Consider the following 15,324-nt stretch of genomic DNA (forward strand, 5'->3'; position numbering starts at 1 on the left):
ATACTGAAGTAATATGATTGATTATATTTTACCTTGCTCTGAGAAATGTCACATTAAAATTAATAGTCTCAAGCAGAATGACACATGAAAAACCAGAGAAGGAACTCAATAATAATTGTAATTTTATTCAGTGTTACTTTAAATACACATAAAGGGATTCTAGTTAATAATGTATTATTGTGTCCTTTGTGCTGGACCATTTTTGGTTGATCAACATTTTCTTGTTGACCAGATTATTAGCTGAATCTTTCAGAGATCTTACATTTGAAACTTTTATTTTAGTTTGAGTTTGTACACTTTGAGGGATAATATTTTATCAAAATCTATGTGGATAAAACCATTGATAAAATAACACTTGAAGGTTGATGTAATTTTATAATACTGTGAATTCTTGAGTTGCTGTTACTTACTATTTACTTAGTTACTAATATTTACTCCAAAAAAAATCTCATTCTCTCTCTCTCTCTCTATACATATACATCACACTGCTCAATAACCAAACGATTTTGTAGGTTCCATACAAAACAATGATTTTTTTTTTATTGACATTGTGATTTTATAGAAGTTGTACAAGGAATGCAAACTAAATACAAGCAGCAAAAAAAAATTAGTGGCATTTTAAATGTCTGTAACATGGAAAAAAATCCACATTACTATACCGCTTAAGAACATCAAAACTAACAATAATGTCTCCTTAATTCATCATTCAACTTTAATTGAATTTTTTTAAGACTTCTAGTCGTTCTTAAACTTTAAATAAAGCATTAAAAAGGAAACAAATGCAATGTAAACCGTCTTTTGAAGACTTTGTGCTTGCGATCGGAGACCCCAGAGCAAGCTGGGAATTGTATCCTCTGCACCTTTGAGCGTACACACAGTTTCTGAGCATTATTATGATCCCGAGACACATGCTCGATCTCTTCTGTTTGTCCTAAGCACTGCCTGTACACAGATGTTGTCATATATATCCCTGTATCTTTAGTTGTCTGTGGCTAGAATAAGCACTGCTCCGAAGATGCCGATGTTCTGGCCGATGAGCTTCATCTGGTTCCAGAACTCCACGTGGCAGGTGCGGTGCCAGTAACCGATGTTGCCGTCGATGAAAAGCACAACCAAAGGTAACAGAACTGCCAGGATCTGGGAGGCTTCTCGCACGTAGCAGCCCGAGAGGTAGGCGAGCGCAAGCACACCGAACACAACCACCAGGAGCTGGACGGTGATCTCTCCACCAGGAATATGGTCCAGATAGGCCAGTCGGTCTTCCTTGCTGTGCTGTAGAGAGTACACCTGGAGGACAAATGAGAACATCAGGAATATTAACCAGTATCATCATCCATACATGAATTTCCAAGGCCTTTAAATGATCAACATGATCAAAACTCAATCTTGTACTGTCTGTCGCCTGATTGAGAGTTTACACTTTTTTTAGCAAGTAAAAGGCCTTGCGTAAGAATGACTTTTATATTGTTAGTAATATTTCAAGGGCTCAATATTTCAAATATTTACTGAGCTGAAACAACAGCATCTCACTAAGATGTTACTGGCAGATATATGCATTTTATGCAAGTAACCTTTTATACTGTTATAAAGATCTCATTGATTTACATTACAAACAGGATTTCATCTTACATTTTAGCCATATAAATAATATCTGCACCAAACTGCATATTTTGTTCTCAGTTTAAAACCACTGAATGAAGTTTCTGTGAGCTTCATATTCTCACTATATCATACTATATGAGCCATAAAAACCTGATGTATCAAATATGATATAAAACAAAACGTGTATACAGACATTTGTCAAATATTTTGTCTAAAGCTTAAATAAAATATATTTTTCTGACAATTAAAAATCAGGCTTCACAGGGTTAAGGATATTAATGATCAAATGAGATCATTCAGCACAATGCAACATGTTATGTTCGATGTTATATGTTCAGTCACACCACATTTGATTTAATTAAATATGCTTAACTTAGTTTACATTTCAGTAGAGCTTAACTGAAGTTTCTAAACCTTATCAGTGAATAATGCATAACTGTTTTTAAATATTCTTAGTGAAATCTATACATGATGTAATAAAAATAGTCATTTCTATCTTGTAACATGTTACATCTGATAACAACAACATTTTCTGTGATTTTCCAGGTCTGCAAAACACCATTTTAAAATTCCCAGGTTTTCAATATATGGCAAAGTATGGCACAGTCTGGTCTGTCTCTGTGATCAAGTGGACAAACTCACCATGCAGATCAAGTAAATCCCCAGGAACACCTGTCCAGTGGACTGAAGCGAGCGTGTGCGAGGTTTCTGTCTGTAAACCTCTCCTGCTCCACTGGCCAGCACCAGAAACCCTCCTATGATGGCCATCGCTCTGGAGTACATCCTCACCTGTGGAGGTTAGCAGTGAAACCACATTTATATCCATTCATCTCTATTGTCCATATATGCTCTAAACAGCATTTAATCACAAGCAATGGATAGATGATTGACGTTCCAACAAACCTTCCTTTGACTGCTGTGTCATGTTCAAACAGAGAAGTTATATAACACTATATTGCAGATGGTTAATCCCATGGGTGGTTGTGATATGAAAAATGGATTTGCATGAGCAGTCAGAGACGAAGTAAATGGGAAGATCCATAAAAGCAGAACAAAAGTGTCATTTGTAGAAATTCATAGGTTCATCATTTTCATGTTAGCATCAATGGTGTGAGTTTGAGGTGGGACTATTTGTTTTTGTGTCTAACAGAGTTCAGCAGGGAATGTGTATTTTTGTAGGACAAAACTCGCATTTTAGCATTTCCAGTTGCATCATTTTATTCTACATAACATACATCAGTAATACCCCACTAGTGATTATTTTTACTTGCCTTGAAAAAGGCTGTTGGCTAAATGGGACTATAAACAGAGGTTGTCGGACATTAAACATCATCACAGTGAACGTGTAAACTCATCTACTCACTAGACGCTTTCACAGCCTCATCACACTCTTTCAAACTACACTAACTCAAACTTTCAGGGAAAATGTTTTTAGACAAAGACTGAAAGAGATGTGGGAAGCTTAATGGTGGCGACTGGTGTTGTAGTTTGTTTATAGCCTTCGTTTAGCTTTTTACTGCTAGGGTATTTGTATACTGTAGTTGTATTTAAGCCTCAAAACTCATGAGGAACAAAACATAAGAATCATACATTTTGTTGGGTAACAGCTTATTTTCTGCAATAATCCAAAAGCTGATGGAAAAATTTCTACTGGGGTTTTGTTGAGTTAAACGACTTAAAGGGTTAGTTCACACAAAAATGAAAATTCTGTCAGTAATTACTCCCCCTCATGTCGTTCCAACCCCGTAAGACTTTCGTTCATCTTCAGAACACAAATGAAGATATTTTTGATGAAATCTGATAACTTTTTGTCCTTCCATTGACAGCTACGCAACTACCACTTTCAAGCCCCAGAAAGGTTTTTATGAAGCGACAGGTGTGCTTCGTGTGTGCAAAAATACATATACACAAAATATTAATCTCCAACGCAACTTCACGAGAGCACCACGACGCATGCAAGTTGTGTTGACGCGAGAGCAGGCGTTGTTGTCAGAGATTGATATTTTGTAAATAAAGTTGTAAGGTTTTTTGCGCACGTGGAGTCGCATGGATTACTTTAATGATGTCTTTACTATCACTCTGGGGGTTGAAAGTGGTAGTTGCGTAGCTGTCAGTGGAGGGACAGAAAGCTCTCGGATCTTCATTTGTGTTCTGAAGATGAACGTCTAACGGGCTTTGAACGACATTAGGGTGAGTAATTACTGACAGAATTTTCATTTTTGTGTGAACTATCCCTTTAAGGGTTGGCTTACAAAAACACATCATCATCACTGCTGCAATTTTTTTTTTTGGATGCCACTAGAAACTGGAAAAGTTCCACCAAAATGAGTCCTGTATTTACCTTCAACCAGTCTCCATAATGGACCTGTCCACCCATATAGGACACATATGTGCTGAGGACCAAGTGAATGGCAGCAGCCAGAGCGAACCATCTTCTCTTCACCCCGAAGGACATGAAGCTGGCACACAACACCGCAGCTCCCAAGTCAATGTACAGGTAAGGCACCTGGATATCTGGCTTCCTAAAAAAGGAAGAAAAAAGCTTTTTTTTTTTTTTTTTTAAGAGAATGAATATAAACCGGTAGCTACATTTAAGACTTTGCCAACTTTATGTGGTATATGGGGGGGTTGGCTTTGTCAATTCTTTGAATGAAACTTAAAAGCATTGCAAAACAGCAGTTTAGGCATGATGATGTACAAATCCAGTTTAAGCACAAGCACTTCATCGAATATTCTTTTGTTGAATTACTGCATGTCACATGTGTTTACACTGTCCCTGCGAGCCTTTTTCTGAGCTTTCCTACGTACCGTTTCACATCCGCGCGCTCCGCAAACAGCATCAACATGCTGAAACTGTTCCAGAACCCGAACCGAGTCAGAATAAAGGCTCCGAACTGCGAGAAAAATCTCAGAGCTTTTTTGCGGGTTGCAGCAGCCATGGCTCAGGATGGCGGAAGTATCATCTCCTAGTTCCTCGGGATCGTGAACGAATCGTTCATTTGAGTCGAGTCTTTTGATTGAATCAGTAACGCTGCGTGCAAATAAGAACTGTTGTCAACCAATACATGAAGAATGAAATGTACTATTGTTAAATATGAGAACTTTTCATGTGCTGATTGTAGACCTACATTTTCCCATAAAACTGAGAGAGGTCTTGAATACTGAATATGTTTAGTGATAAATAGGCTCATGCCACAATATAACTGAATAAGTTCAGTGTCAAAATAAATGCATAGCAGTTTCATCTTTTTTAGTAGTTTCATGATAGTTATTACAAAAAGTTTATATTCATACCTTTTTTACATTTCTGTAAATAGTGATTTAGGCTACTGGATACAATCTGTGTCAAAGTTAAAGGAGATTTATGTAACCTATTTCTAATTTGAAACATATGGGGCCTAATAACCACACTTTTCCCAAGCAAATCACTTTTCCATTCAATAAAGATACATCTCATAGGATAGTAACAATTTCTCGAATTTCTCTTCTTCGATTTCCTGGTGGCTGCAGCAAGGGCGTAACTGCGTCATGACGTAAAAGAATCATGAATCATTTATTTGAACCGTTTCTTTGAAAAGAACCGATTCGTGGGAAATGAATCGGACTGTCCATCGCTACGCCGTTCAGGAACCTTGTTGGTAAAAAAAAGTGAACGCTTGCTGCTCGATAGTAACTCTTTAATGTAGGACACAGTAGTTTTCCTCCAGAGGGCGTAAGGTAGCCGAATTCCCCATTAAGCTGCATTCAAATGTCTTTTTTTCTAGATACACTGATTAATTTACAGAACATGGTATTTGAGTATGAGTATATGACAGCGTTGTTCGGCTACTTTATCAGTAGCCTAATGAATACATAATACAAAAATGAAGTCTACCTAAATATGACACTGCGAAATTTATATTTTTTCAGATTCCAGAAAAAAGACTCTTTACCTGGGATTAATAACAAAAACAAAAAAACATTATTATTATTATTATTATTGTAATATCTAACAAAACACAGTAACTAAGATATTAACGTATGTGAACATGTGAACACAATATACATATTCTTGGATAATACTACATGAATAAAAATATAAACAAGTATACAATAATGAGTAAATTCTTGAAGGTTAATGAAGTAGACAAGGAACTAAAGATACAAAGATAAAGATACTTTACATGAATCTAAAGATAGAACAAATAATGAATGAATAATATGGATAGAAATAATATGAATAAAATAAATCATCATAAACAATGACCTTTTGGATACACCTATTGTTATTGTTATTTTTATCATTATTATGACTCACTGGCACACTTGGATAAGTTGAAGTGTTTTTAGTGCCATCTTGTGTTTACCAGATAAAAATGCAACAACAGTGCGTTATATTGGCTTCAAACTCTCCTTGATCTTGATGTTGCTAACCATCCAGATTAAGTGTGTTTAATAACTGATTAAAACTTAATTAACTGACACCAAATATATTACAAAATACTATACAAGATCTTATGAACTCAAATAATGTTTTTGTTTAAGCTAGACGTCTTTAAATAACACTCAGTCAGAATTTAAGGGCTTTGTATTCCGTCTTTTGACTCATAAAACTAGTCAAAGATCATTTTTAAAGAAAAGTAATGTGACCTGGTTCTGGGAGAGTGACAGCTCCTGATATCTATGGCCCATAATCCTCCTTGGTGCTTGATTAGTCTTATCTCAATTACCAAAGCTTTAGCGTGTGACAGTCTCTTGGAAACGATAAGTCAGTTGTCACCTCTTGTCCAACTGGCTTTAGAGAACAATTCGACATTCATTGAATATTTATTAATATGAGGTTGCATAGAATATACAAACAATTATTACTTGTATAAATTGGTGGAGGATTTGCTTTGAAACTATTTTTATTCAGAAATGACTAGAAAACTTCCATAGTATTTTTTTTTTTTTTTCATACTATGGAAGTCAATGGGGACCAACAACTGTTTGTTTACACACATACTTCAAAATATCTCCCTTTGTGTTCAACAGAGCAAAGAAACTCATGCAGGTTTAGAACAACTTAAGGGTGAGTAAATGATGACAGAATTGTATTTTTATTTTTATTTTTTTTGGATGATGAACTACTCCTTTAATGCATTACCCAATTCACAATGAAATCGGATATGCTTTTAATGAAAGTGTAGTGGTAATATAACGTCTCAATGTCACATTAAAGAGCAGTAAAGCTCCTCGCCATAATGACGCCATGAAGTCACTCATCACAAATGAAGGCTTCAATGTCCCTCTTGCTAATTCAGGACAAAGTGGGCCTAAGCCAGATCCTTAGGCTTACAGGTGAAGCCAGTGCAACAACAAGCTTATTCAGGAGTTCAATACACACTCAACTGCGAAGATGTGTCTGAGTGGAAAAATATTGCAACTCTAAGCGTGAATTCAGTCCCGCTCAGGTCTGGCTCACTTCTCTGGAAATGTTTTCCTCCATTGCCATGTTCAAAACGATCCAAAATAGCTTTTTAAAAGTGATTTGTTTGCCCTGAAACACTCTCAGTCATCAGATAACAGTCTGTTTTCCTACATGGCCAATGGTTGAAAGCATTGCAGTTATTAAGCAGATCGTGGTAATAGTAATCCTGCGCTGAGCAGTTTATTAGGCATTGATGCCAGTGGCTGATGGCCAGAAGTCCCAGTGACACTCTTTGACACTAAGATATTGAGTTCAACCCTCATGTTCAGTTTAGGATCTAGAGAGCCTAAGACTGAGTTTCATTATTTCATGACTAAGTGTAAACAAAAGTTCAACTGGCTAATGCACTTGTCAAGAAGACAAACTTTGAGAAAGCCTGGAAAATTTGAAGAAGTTTTAAAAGCTTGTAGTAGTTTGAAGGCAATACAGTCTAGCACAATGCAAACTGGTAAAATATAACACGTTGCTAGCATGTTTCTAGCATTATTTAACACATTGCTAGCATGTTTAAGCATCATTGTTTCCATGTTTCTGATTTAGCACATTAGCATAAGGTTAGCATGACATAGTATGTTGGTAGCATGTTTCTAGCATGATTTAGCATTTTGCTAACCTGCTTTACCATGATAACAGGTTTCTGTCATGCATCAGCACAATGCAAACAAGTATTTACATGTTTCTAGCATGATAACATGTTACTAGTATGATTTAGCACATTGCTAGCATGTTTAAGCATTATGCTTGCAAGATATAGTATGTTGATAACCTGATTTAGCATGTTGGTAGCATGTTGCTTCATATTTTTGTGGAAACTGTGATAGGCCTACTTTTTCCCCAGGATTCTGTGCTGAATAAAGAAAAACAACATCATTTATTTGAAATAAACATTTTGTGGCAATAATTACAAAGAGCAATTACTGTTAGCCTACTTTTGATCAATTTAATGCATCTTTGCTGAATAAAAGTATTAATTTCTTTACAGTATACTTACTGACCCCAAACTTTTGAACGGTAGTGTACGACTCAGTATTTATTATGCTTGGCTATTAATGGAGTTTGTATTAATGACTGTCTGATGACTTCTTCACAGAGCATTTCACTTTGGAAACCAACATTCACTACTACTGTCTGATTATGTTCAACCAATGCTCACATTGAGCTCTTTCTATGCCAAAGTTTGCATGGGATCCTTAGTAAGATGCACGGATGATTTTAGGCTTCCACAAGAAGTATGTTATTGGTTAATTTTCACATGCTGCCCTTTCCTCCAGTATTTCAATGTTGTTTAGAGGTTACTTCTCTTGGCCATCCTGCTTGCTCTCATTGGCCTAATGAGATCAGTGGAGATTGATGACATCAGAGCGCAATCCCCATCACCAGGATCAATCTCTACACCTGAGAAAGAGCAAAGGGAAGGAGGAGATCCGAACAACAGAAATAGAGGAGAAGAGCCTGAGATTCACAGACTCGGAGGAAGACCTCCACGCTGATGAACTCTTAGGAGACATCAGGACATTTCTCCGACTGCTGCCAGGCCCTCCATTCAACAGGTAAATGGATGATTTTTTACTTCTATTTCTTTTCTTTTTTTTGTCAGAATATATCAGATGTTTAATTGTCAAGTGAGAAATTAGTTTTACTGAAACCACCAGGACTGATTTTATTTTTTTTATTTTTTTTAACATGGCAGCCATTCTTTTAAAATCTTAATAAATGCACTTTTTGACATATAAATCGTGAGTTAGGCCTACTGAACATTATTTTAAAGCTGATTGGAACAATTCTTATTGTGAAAAGCTTTATACAAATTAAAATAAAATAGATCTATACGCATTTTCTTGTGCATTTTTCTGGGATTCTCAGTAGCCTACTTTTAGTACACTGAAAATTTTAACATTTAAATGATCTGCTATTTAACATTACTGCATCAACCAACAAATAGGCTACATTTTTATTTTATTTTTTAACATTTTACAGTGTAGTAGGACTAGCATTGTTCATGAGACTTTTTCGGTGTGAATATTGAGCTTAATTTCACACATGTCTTATTTGCTCTGAATAGACAGGATGGCTCGGGATATGTCAGATAAAGACATCCTGAAGATGGAGCTGGATCAGCTGAAGGTGGAAGTGAACACTCCCCGAATTGCGGTAAGAATCTTAATCATTGTAGATTTTAAATCTTAAACCGCGTTTTTAACCGCAAATATGCGTTCTGTGTGTGAATAGACCTTATTGAGAGCAGCGCCATGACAGGAATGGAGGGGCTGTGAGGGATAGACTTTCTAATGACATCCTCGGTAAAAAGCTGCATGGAAGTTTGTTTCCGCCACAGAATAAAACTTTTTAAAAGATATTTTTTGACTTTTGAATCTCACAATTCTGACTTTATTTCTCAGAATTGCGAGATATAAAGTCAGAATTGCGTGTTATAAAGTCAGAATTCTGAGATACAAAGTCACAATTACCTTTTTTATTTTTTATTCTGTGGCAGAAACGAGCTTCCATATGATAAAGCTTCTAGATCACTAATCATGTTTTTACAGCTCATGGTGCCTGGAATGTTTTTGTCAACTGAAATTTCTCAGAAAGATATTTTTCCAGTGTATTGAAAGCAGAACTATCCAAAAACATATGAAATAACCCAGACAGCAACATGGCCCAGATCCGGGCCACATGTGGATTCCATGCATAGCCGGTTGCATAAACCACTTAGACTAGTCTTACGAGTTAGTCTTAAGACTAACCATCCCTTGCCTAACTGCTAGTGGGTTATAGCCTACTAGATCTTAAGACACTGTCTTAACATAATGGCTAAGTTTATGCAACTGGCCCCAGATGTGATCTGTGCACTATGTTGAAATGTTATGCTAAAAATCAAAGAAGGCGCTGCTGTGAATAAGGTCTGTGACCCCTGAGTCAGCATTTGCAGATAGATCCTCGTTTGGTTATACTTATTTGCGTAGTTAATTCCAATTGGAGCGGCAATTTAAAGAAACAATCATCCTTGAACCATCTCTCCCGATTCTTTTTCTCAGATTTCAACAACAGCCCCAGAAATCATTGCTTTCGTTGAGGAGATGTCCCCCGAAGACCCCCTGATCAAGGGCGTCCCAGAGGACAAGAACCCATTCAAGGAGAAGGGAGGCTGCATTATCACGTAGCAGCGGCCCTGGGGTCACCAGGGCTCGGTTCAACATCTGCTTTTCTATGAAAGTTTATTTGTACCAGAAACTCTGAATTGTTTAACATCCACTAGTTTTAAATATTATCCAGCTCCAGAAATTTAAGAGGACACCCTCATGTCATTCAATACCTTTTATGATATGATGTATTCTGTGTGTTTTTAAAATAAACTCATTAGCAATCTTGGCAAATGTCTCTTGGCAAAAGGACCCTAATTTGACTTTAAAAGGATCGTTCACCCCAAAATGAAAATTCTGTCATCATTTACTTCTGTTTTGTCCATACAGTTAAAGTCAAAACCACTATAAAGAACTTTCTCCTGAGTGATTTGCATCTGAAGAAGGTATTTAAAAAAGCGTCCTGAAAGCCAGGGTGTTGTCTTGCATTAGCGCTCTGTATGCGTAAAGCTCTGCAGGAAGATTGAATCAGTGGCTGGTGTGTGTCATTGGCTGCTGTGATAACGGGATTTGGGTGTCCGATCTCTCTGTCCCGCTGAAGAGCAGCTGCTTCCTACGTTTCGAGAACTTAAGCTCATTCTCTGATCCTCATCTCAGGATTCAGCTTTTCATCCTGTAAGCTCCTTTTCCAAGTTTGTGCCGCTGTCCCACTGTCTCTCTCTCTCCATCTCATATTTAAATACTGAGCCGGTAATTGGGATGAACTGTAGCTCTTGTGTGTGAGCAAAAACACAACAACAAGGTACTTTAGTTTGATTTTGAATGGGTTTCATCGGGGTTCCAGGGTTTGATCCCTAGACAGCACATCTGAAGCTCTTCCCAATTTTATAATGGGAGTCAATGGTACCTTAGATTTTGAAGCCATCCATCATAAAAGTAATCCATAAGACTCCAGGGGGTTAATAAAGGCCTTCTGAAGTAAAGCCATGCATTTTTGTAAGAAAAATATCCATAATTATAACTTTATAATCACCGGCTTCCGGTAACGGCCGTACGCGAGTCGAGTTCCGGCTGAAGAGTGACCTCTGACCCGACGCATATTGACGGACATAGAAGCGCAGAGGATGGAGCAAAACAAAACACGGAGTCTAAAAAGAGAACTTTTAAAGAGAAACATCTTACAAAAACGCATGGCTTCGCTTCAGAAGGCCTTTATTAACCCCCTGGAGTCGTATGGATTACTTTTATGATGAATGGTTGCGCTTTAAAATCTGTGGTACCATTCACTCCCATTATTCACTCACACTCACAAGCCTGGATATTTATTTATATAACTCTGATTGTGTTCGGCTGAAAGAAGAAAGTCATATACACTTAGGATGGCTTGAGGGTGAATACATTTTGGGATACTTTTCATTTTTGGGTGAACTAACCCTTTCAGTGGATTGAATGTGCACTTTTACTTCAACTCTTCAAAGTATCATTTTAAAAAACTTTAATTGCATAAAATATAATATTAATGCCATAAACGTGCACTTTCATATTAAAAAAAAAAAAAGAAAGAAAAGTGCAACAATGTCAAATTAAGTTTTACTTTAAAGTACACTTTAAATGTTTTAATTGTTTGCCGTGCTTTAAAGAATTACGCTTTTTTTGATGTGTTGACTTTCAGCTCCAACGAAAGCCACAGCAGAACTGCAGCACACAGCCAAAGAATACATGGAAATGTATTTAAAATAAATTTACAAAATACTGTGTGGGAAAAATTATTTAAATACAAATACAGTATTTTGTATTTTGAAAATACATAAAATACATGTGAAATTGGCCATCCAGTGCAGGTATAGGTCACAGTGAATGAAGAAACTACATAGGCCTATAATGACTTTTAATCCCTAACCTTATCTCTGCCCTTTCTTTCTTTCTTTCTTTCTTTCTCTCTTTCTTTCATTCTTTCTTTCATTCTTTCTTTCTTTCTTTCTTTCTTTCTTTCTTTCTTTCTTTCTTTCTTTCTTTCTTTCTTTCTTTCTTTCTTTCTTTCTTTCTGGCTAGCAATTACAAATCAACTTATGCAAAATAGTAGCCATTTATATTATTTCTGACCAGGTTACAATGTAGTCTATTACTTGTGGTGAACACTATTAAAATATTCATACTGTATGTAAAACTGTGGGAACCTTTTCTGCTATTTAGCTCAGAATATGGATGGACGATATGACCAAAATCTTAATTTTTACTTCACAGTAACAAAATATATCATGATTTCACATTTCTCAATATAAGTTTTGATACAACAGCAAAAACTGAATTTCAAACTCTTTTGAGGCTTTTTTTTTTTTTGCAGGTAGTAATGCTTTTTAAGTATAGTCATTTTAGATGTATCTTATGTAAAGTTTATTTGTTTCTATAGTTTTATTAAAATTAGAAAGTTTATCTAGAATTTAAAATTAGAATTCATTTAGATTCATTTGACACTATTCACCCAAAGTTTTTTTTTTTTTTTTTTTTTTTTTTTTATGAACAATAAAGCTATTTTTTTTGTGGAGTATCATTCATCAGTGCTTTTTCCCCCCACTCCAACGTTCCAATAATTCCTGCCCACTAAAAGCTTCACGGATAAATTTGCTTACCCCACAAATAGGCTTATGTAAACGATTCAGAAAAAGTTCCATCGATTCACACTTTATATCATGCACTAATGCTTTAAACACATTTGACAAGCTAGTTGATAAAAATCAACAACCGTTCAAGACTGATTGGCTAACGCTATTTTCCCACTTGTCTGTGCTCTTTTATTCTTTCATGTTAGCTGAAGGCAAATCTGAATAATGCACTATATTAACTTTAATCAACAAGTAGAACTGATCATGACATCCTCACCTTATTCCAGAACAATCGCTGCTCCAGTGCTGAGTTGAGTTGTACTGCAGCTCTCACGCATGAATGTTGGGGTTGTCTGAACTAGTTGATGCATGAAATCAGTACCGTGATAAAGAGGTCGACTGGCAAAAAGTATTTTGAAAATACAAAAATACTCATCTTAAATGTATTTTTTTCAAAGGCTTTAAAATACAAAATAGTATTTTAAATACATAATAGTATAGTATTTTGTAAAGAAATGACTTAAGGACTACAACAAACGTCTGGTTGGGACTACACAACATTCCTCCCGGTTTAGAGTTTGCAGTTGTCTACAAATTAGTTCTGTGATAGGTTTTAATTGTTTTTTTTACATTAGTTTATTCTCTGAGAATTCGTTGGAGGTTGCGATCCTTCTTTTATTACGTCTCGGCAGTATTACTGCAACTCACTCTCACAATTCTCACCTACAAGTGGGTCAAAATGCATCAGTGAGACTCATAACAGAATTGAGTTTGAAATTCTCCTGCTTATTTATAATGGAACACTGTGTAACCAGCTCCATCACCATAATCCCTCGAGGAGCCTATATCTCAGGATAATAATTTACACCAAATTCCTAAAACCGCTTTAAATAGCAGAGGGAAAAGAGCTTTTGCAGTGACTGATCCCACATTATGGATCAGCCAGCCCAATTACATAAGTGTACATAAATTTAAAGCAATTTAGCACAAGGCTACAACATGATACGATTTGAAAATAAAATGGGGCATGAATACTTTTGCAAGGCTCAAAAGTATGCTAAAGTGTACTGCTTTTTCAGAAGGGACTTTAAATATTTAGTGATTCATCAAGATTTTTTAATTATATAAAATGTGCCAAGAAAAGAATACCGAGAGAAAGGCAGATATATTAATAGTTATTGTGTTGCATAAATGTAAAAATCAAGCAGGCTGACTTGCAGTTACTTTAATTAGGGCTGGAAAATCTTATCGACAGATGCCTGTCATAAAGTCATATAGATAAACACAGCGCACGTACAAAGATGTTTTTTTCACAATTTAGTCTTATCTTAATTACCTTATCTGGTAACGATACACAAAGAATCCATTTCTACAATGTTGCATAATTTAACAAGATGAAAACTCAAAGACATAAAGATAAAGCATTGTGCTGAAGTTTTCTACATTCAGAAAGTTAATGAATCACCTGTGCTGATTTAAGGTGCTTGATGATCGATTTTTCAGGCAACATGTGAATAATGTTTTATTAGTGTTTATAGGCATAGCGACATTTAATATTCAGGAATATTATTGATTTGTTTTACGTTTGATCACGTTTGCTTTGGTTGGACTCTGAAGGTACGTTCACACGACAACAGGTACTAAAACTTTGCGTTTTTCACGTATAGACGACAACATTGTCCAAACGAACTACACATATCTGCGAAAACGATTAAAAACGCTGTTTTCTGCTGCCAGGCCAGTAGATGGCGATGTCACTTTGTAAAGAAACACGTGCCTATAGACTGAAGACGTAATACACATGCGCATGACTTCATCGTTTTCACGAATCCAAATTTTTGTTGTTTACACATAAGATAACGGTCTCGTTTTCAAAAACTTGCACTTTGAAACCCTTTTTTTAAAGTTTGCGTTTTCAGGCTGCCAAAACGCCGCTGATGTGTAAATAAATGGCCAAAACACATAAAAGTCTTCCGTTTTTAGTTGAAAACAGTGACGCGTAAACGACCCCTCAGTTAGATTTCACTGTTCTCAGTTCAGTTTCCTGTGTTTTCTTCTGTTGCCATGGTTTTATCCTCATGTGTCTCACCTGTGTCTTGTTAATTATCTCGTTTAACCGCTAGTGATTCCTTGTGTATATATATATATATATATATATATATAGCCCTCAAATTTGAATATTTTTTTCCCTCTTTGTTTGCAACCACCGCGTGACCATTTAACTGTACTGACACTATTGGATGAGAACTGAAGTGAGCTGACGATGACCACGTTTTTCTACAGAGCTGCTTTAAAGCTGAATTAAACTCATTTCGTATTGGATGAATAATGCTCAGTCATTGAATAGAACTGATCTAACACTGAACAATGACACCATTTTCCATTCAGAGCTGCTTTACAGAAACACTTAAAGGATTAGTTCACCCCAAAATGACAATTTCCTAATAATTTACTCACCCCAATGCCATCCAAGACATCCATGTCTTTCTATCCTCAGTGGGAGAGAAATTATGTTTTTTGAGGAAAGCATTTCTGGATTTTTCTTCTAACAATGGACTTCATTGGTTACCATCGTTTTTAAGTCCAA

The 15,324-nt window shown here is 36.1% G+C and overlaps 2 protein-coding genes across 2 annotated transcripts; one reads left to right on the plus strand and one right to left on the minus strand.

Annotated features, from left to right (window-relative positions):
- Positions 1-105: 105 nt before the first annotated feature.
- tmem101 (transmembrane protein 101) lies at positions 106-4,633 on the minus strand. The gene is made up of 4 exons (XM_084136044.1): positions 4,411-4,633; positions 3,944-4,124; positions 2,245-2,391; positions 106-1,287 (listed from the first exon to the last, which is right to left on the minus strand). Exons 1-4 carry the CDS (start codon positions 4,539-4,541, stop codon positions 979-981), a joined length of 768 nt encoding a protein of 255 aa, XP_083992170.1. The 5' UTR covers positions 4,542-4,633; the 3' UTR covers positions 106-978.
- A 1,987-nt stretch (positions 4,634-6,620) lies between these two features.
- On the plus strand, positions 6,621-10,428 carry gngt2b (guanine nucleotide binding protein (G protein), gamma transducing activity polypeptide 2b). Its single transcript, XM_084136054.1, has 4 exons — positions 6,621-6,652; positions 8,323-8,601; positions 9,114-9,202; positions 10,090-10,428. The coding sequence occupies exons 3-4, from the start codon at positions 9,119-9,121 to the stop codon at positions 10,213-10,215; spliced, it is 210 nt and encodes a 69-aa protein (XP_083992180.1). The 5' UTR covers positions 6,621-6,652; positions 8,323-8,601; positions 9,114-9,118; the 3' UTR covers positions 10,216-10,428.
- Positions 10,429-15,324: the final 4,896 nt, after the last annotated feature.

The sequence above is a fragment of the Abramis brama genome (assembly GCF_963993115.1).
Source record: "Abramis brama genome assembly, chromosome: 14".
Lineage (NCBI taxonomy): Eukaryota > Metazoa > Chordata > Actinopteri > Cypriniformes > Leuciscidae > Abramis > Abramis brama.

What these genes read in the sequence shown, in the direction of transcription:
- tmem101 (XM_084136044.1), bottom strand. Translation starts at nt 4,541, where the DNA reads ATGGCTGCTGCAACCCGCAAAAAAGCTCTGAGATTTTTCTCGCAGTTC. An exon ending in GAGCGCGCGGATGTGAAACG is followed by an intron (nt 4,125 to 4,410) that starts GTACGTAGGAAA and finishes TTCCTTTTTTAG; the next exon opens with GAAGCCAGATATCCAGGTGC. An exon ending in ATTATGGAGACTGGTTGAAG is followed by an intron (nt 2,392 to 3,943) that starts GTAAATACAGGA and finishes TAACCTCCACAG; the next exon opens with GTGAGGATGTACTCCAGAGC.
- gngt2b (XM_084136054.1), top strand. Translation starts at nt 9,119, where the DNA reads ATGGCTCGGGATATGTCAGATAAAGACATCCTGAAGATGGAGCTGGAT. An exon ending in TGAACACTCCCCGAATTGCG is followed by an intron (nt 9,203 to 10,089) that starts GTAAGAATCTTA and finishes TCTTTTTCTCAG; the next exon opens with ATTTCAACAACAGCCCCAGA.